Raw genomic sequence first — 5,000 nt, 5'->3', positions numbered from 1 at the left:
TGCCTGCCTGACTTTCCCATATAGTTTGCTGCAGAGGAAAGCGATAATGGTTTTGTTTTTTCAGTGTATTTCACCATATGTTTGTCATTTTAATTCCATCTACCATAAGCTCTTCTACTATATATTAAAAATAGCCCTGTGTACATATGTTGCCCATGTGTTAGAGTTCCATAGGCGCTTGTTTTTACTGTAAACCTTTGACAGAAGTAGGGAGTCGTTCAAGGTCACTTTGGAATATAGGTATCATACACTACCATAGTGACCTCAAAAATATCTTCTTGATGAGGCTAGTATTCATGAGAAGCCTTCACAGGAGGACCTTTGGCATGCTTACTGCCCTACTTTCAAATTAATCCCATGTCAGTATGACTGGTTCTGTGGATGCTTTTTATTCCTTTAGAGTATATAATTAGTTTTGATAAAACCATTCAGAATACCAAAGGTGCAGAGAGGAAAGCTGGAGGTTTTTCTTTGCGGGAAGGTATTCTATTTCTGTAATGGATCTGTTTGTAAACAGCCACCCAGCTGACCTCTGGAGTCATCCCAGGCACTAATTTTATTGGAAACATAGTTCTGTGGTGATCTAGCATGTGGTATTTCCAGTCTGATTTAAAGACGGTGTGTTTCATTTGCTGGAAACGAATTCATCCACTGTATTGTGCATTTACAGTTATTTATACGTTGTTGTACCCTCATAGTTTGGAAGGGAAGAGTAAGATCTTTTTAGTCTACCTAACTGTATGTAATGTATTCAAATGTGTACCAGTGTTAGTTCAGAAAACCAAAAAGAAATGACACAGCAAGCATAGTGGGGGCAGGTGTTGTACAAAGTTTAAAGCTGTCTCTGTAAAATTCTTTCAGGGAGATCAGAACCTTTACGAGTCGCTACGGCCCTGCTGCTGGAGCAAATTTCCATGTGGGCCTAATTACAACAAGACTTTTGCTTTTCTGATGCGAGTAAATCACTGTGTTCTAACGGGTTGAGCCCCTTCGCCCCCAACTTCATTTCATTTTTCCTTTTAAAACTCTGGTCTCTGAGCTGAAAAACCAATCCATTAATCCAATGAGCCTGCCAGGAAGTCTGCCTGTTTTTTAAACTTTGAAAAATCGTTTATTTTCAGAAGCCCAACGTTAGTGAAAAACATACCCACCAGCTTAGGCTATGGAGCAGCTCTTAATGCAAGCTTGCAGGTAAAAAACACTAAATTATTCTTTCTTTGCACACAACTAATTATGTTCTTATGTGTGACATATTTAATTTCCTGTTATACTTTGGTGTAGAGTTACCTATATTTATGTTTATGTTTATGTGGCCCTGATGGTCATTCTAAATAGTTGGGTTTATCATCCAAGTAAGTTGTATTACCTAGCACTGCAAGAAGTACTGGTTCTTATTCATGCTACTTTTGATGTGAAGAAGCAAGAAGGACACCCTGTGGCAAAATCTGGAACACTCAGTTTTGCTGCAAATGTTAGATTGATAGAAGCTTTTGCAAATGCATGTGGATATGCATTAATATTTATCCAAGCTGTCATAAATGATTTCACATCATAGTGTTGGAGAACATGGTGCTCATGGCAAAAACTTTAAAGTTTAATTATAATATATAATTTTTATGCAGAAGAGGCAAATGTCAGGACTTTTTTATTTTGAGTTAAGTTCTGGTCATTTTTTAAAGTATAGCAGCTGCCTGCATTATAAAGGAGCCATACATTGTGTGGAAGGGCATAGGGGTTAAGTGTAATTCAAAGTCAAAAAATGATGTAAAACTAGAAAGTGCTATGAATATCGGTACATAGTTAATAGTGGAAAATAATGAAACCTATGTAAGAGAAATAGTAAACCAGAAAAAGAGATGTCATTATATTCAGAAGGTGAAAATAATTGGAAAATGCACAAAATTATTCTGATTACCGCTACAACTACCCAAAACGAGCTGCTTTGTGTGTGTGTATATTCATACGTGAATGAACGTTTAGAAGCAGTTTGTATATGTATGGACTAATAATTTTATTTTTACTCTTCATTTTACTAGGCTGCACTGGCAGAGAGTAGTTTACCATTGCTTAGTAACCCAGGATTGATAAATAACGCATCCAGTGGCTTACTGCAGGCAGTCCATGAAGATCTCAATGGTTCGCTGGATCACATTGACAGTAATGGAAATAGCAGTCCGGGCTGCTCTCCTCAGCCTCACATGTAAGTGCAGTTAGCATCCTTCCAAGGAAAAATGCCTTAGCCTAAGACACAATATTACTCAAAAGTGCTTTGAAACATGGTAAGTGAAACATCTGGAACCACATGTTTGAAACTAAACATTTATATTAAAACATTTAAATGGATGATTCTTCATTTACTTTGTAGTAAGATTGGTGTAAGGTTTTTTTGGTTGTGTTTTGGGTTTTGTTTTTGTGGGTTTTTTTAAAACCTCTTCAACTTGCTTGCAAGCATTGACTGTAACAGGAGGCTGATCTCTGTGGTCATTTTCACAACCTGGTTTGTAAGGTATAGTCAGAATGTTCATGTTGGAATTAGTTGCACTTTTAACTATGAGTCTCTAAACCATTTATGAACTGTAGTGGAGATATTGCCCATTTATATAAACCATAAAATGCAAAGTTTAACTGTTGCCCACAGTTTACATAGAAGCCAGTAAAGTGTAACTTTTTGCCTGTCGTATAAATCAGTGTAATTACATATTCAAGTTTAATTACTGGTGCGTCTGTATTGGCAAGGTTTATATGTTATATTTTATGCAAGACTACGATTCCTATTAATATTTAGCAGCTAACTATATCATTAATTACTCTAAAATCTTTCCCCTACCATCTTTTTAATGGAGCTGAGAGAGTGGAAGTATTAAAAATTGATGTATTGTGGATTTCAGAAATGTGTCTGAAGCTTTAGAAATGCCTGGCCTTAATCAGTGGTGTCAAATGTGGCAGTTTCTTGTTTACTAAATAGTAAAACATGTATCTTGGAGGTATTGTTTCCCAGGTTATTTATATAATAATTAGCAGTGTAATAGCTAAGTAGACTTAAATCTAAGTTTACTGTAGGATGACTTTTAACGTGTATGTACAATTACGGTCTCTTTTTTTTATGTGTTTAAAATAGCTGATCTGATTTGCCTTTTTTAATTCCATTTTCTCTTTCACATTTTTAATGTTCATTTTAATTTCTACAGTAACAATAATTGAGACCAAACTCCCTTTTTACTTATGCTCTGGTGTGTGGAGAATCCATTTTGATCTGACCTTTTTAGGGGAAATATTTTGCAGAGTTTTGCTTTTGTTTGGCATGTTAATATATCTGTGATCGCATAGAAATGTTTATTGTCACTCATTTAATTGTTTTACTGCACATTTATTCTGCTTGCCTTTGAAAATAATACACTGTGAACGTTCATGTATTTTATCAGGTTCCAAACCATTACTTTTTCAAAATGGAAAAATTTGTCTTTTGGAAGTGTCTTTAGATGTATTAAATAATACAAAAGAAGTAATAAAACTTGAAGTAGAAAGAACATGAATATATGCTCTTGAGAGTAACACTACTCTAAAACAAGTAAAGTGAGCAATCAGACAAAAGTTTTTATATCCCATGCTTTATGCTATCAACCATGCAGTGGGTAGCTTGAGGCCTTTTACTTTTAGCAGTTCTCCTGAGTATGCTAATGCTCTCTTCCTGTATAAAATGCCAAGACAATAAAACTTTAAAGAGCAAACAAGAGTTAGATCATGTGTGTTAAAAACAGCTACTTTACTGAAAAGAGTGACACTTGCTATTAAAGTTGTTTTGTAAGTGTTTGGCAGATCTGTTTACATATCCTATGCACCGCCTGCCATTCCCCTGGATAAACTGAGTTATCTGTGCATGTGATTATGTAGATATGGCTACATTTATAGCTGTGTTTATAGCTGAAGTACTGCATATTGTAGCAATTCTTGCCTGTAAAAAAGGCAAATAATGTGAGTTACACCCTAACTCAAGATTCAGCCTTCCTCTCATTTCTATGATACGTTATTTGTCAAAACAGGCAGTTTCGGGACTTGCCATGGTGGCTTTTTTGAAACTTAGGGCTACGTGTTGCTCGGTTCTTGGTAGACGGAAGCAACAGAATGTAAACGCACTGAGGTGCCAGTGGAGAAAGAGGTGATGCTCATTCATCCCTTGCGCCAAATTTAGGGCAAGATTACTGGGCTTCTGTGAGACCGTGAACTGTCAACCAAAAGACACAGGCTATGACTAGATACCTGCTCACTCGTGAAATTTTTGCCTTTTCCTTGCTGAGGGAGCCAAGAATATGAAAAAGGGAATGAATGCAATCTGCAAGGAAAATTCAAGGGAGGGGCTTGTGCAGGAGGCAGAGGACCAAGGAAGAAGAGGGGCCTCTTCCTTGCCTTCATGACCACATTGACCAGGGCCCCTTGTTTTTGTTAAAGAACATTACTTAAGAAAATGAGAAAATAACATAGGGAAAGCATGACAGAACTAAAATAAGTAAGGAATATGGCAAAAAATGAAGAGGAATTTTAAATTTTACATTACATGCACAGATTATATAATCCCAGGGTTGTTTTTTTAATGAAAAACAGTCAGTGCACTAGGCAAAAAAAAAAAAAAAGTATTTTACTGCCACACGCATCCGCTTACTTGTAGTTTCCTGAGAAAGTTCACCCAGGAAGTCTCCTCTGGAGAAGCGTTCTTGGGGGAGTCATAATTACTGCACTCATCTATCAAGTCAGTGGCTGTGTTAATCTCCAAGTAGATTAAACCTCCATCTTCTGATTCCCAGGAAAGCATACCAGACACGACACCAGGAATATGCTGAGCAATTACGTTGCCTGCCATCTTGAAGCTGGCATGCAGCCAGGAGCAATGGAGCATGGTATTAGGGACAGAGGCAAGAGGTTGCGTGCAATTTAGAGATCAGAGCATTCAGTTGGGAACAGGCAGAGTTTGGATTCTAGACAAGCTTCCGGGGAGAGACATTTGT

General features: G+C 37.0%; 1 protein-coding gene across 2 annotated transcripts in view; it reads left to right on the top strand.

The window, feature by feature from the left end:
* FOXP2 (forkhead box P2) overlaps positions 1–5,000 on the top strand; it is a 61,826-nt gene that overhangs the window by 31,657 nt on the left and 25,169 nt on the right. The window contains exons 13-14 of one of the 2 annotated variants that reach the window (XM_010294844.1): positions 1,122–1,191; positions 2,037–2,200. In XM_010294844.1, coding sequence (XP_010293146.1) covers positions 1,122–1,191; positions 2,037–2,200 — 234 coding nt within the window. Of the gene's footprint in view, positions 1–1,068; positions 1,192–2,036; positions 2,201–5,000 lie in introns of both variants that reach the window. The other variant, XM_010294842.1, reaches the window with a different exon arrangement.

Source organism: Phaethon lepturus, unplaced genomic scaffold (assembly GCF_000687285.1).
Source record: "Phaethon lepturus isolate BGI_N335 unplaced genomic scaffold, ASM68728v1 scaffold15079, whole genome shotgun sequence".
Taxonomy (NCBI): Eukaryota; Metazoa; Chordata; class Aves; order Phaethontiformes; family Phaethontidae; genus Phaethon; species Phaethon lepturus.
Note: the sequence above shows the minus strand (reverse complement) of the source record. Positions and strands in the feature narration are given on the sequence as shown.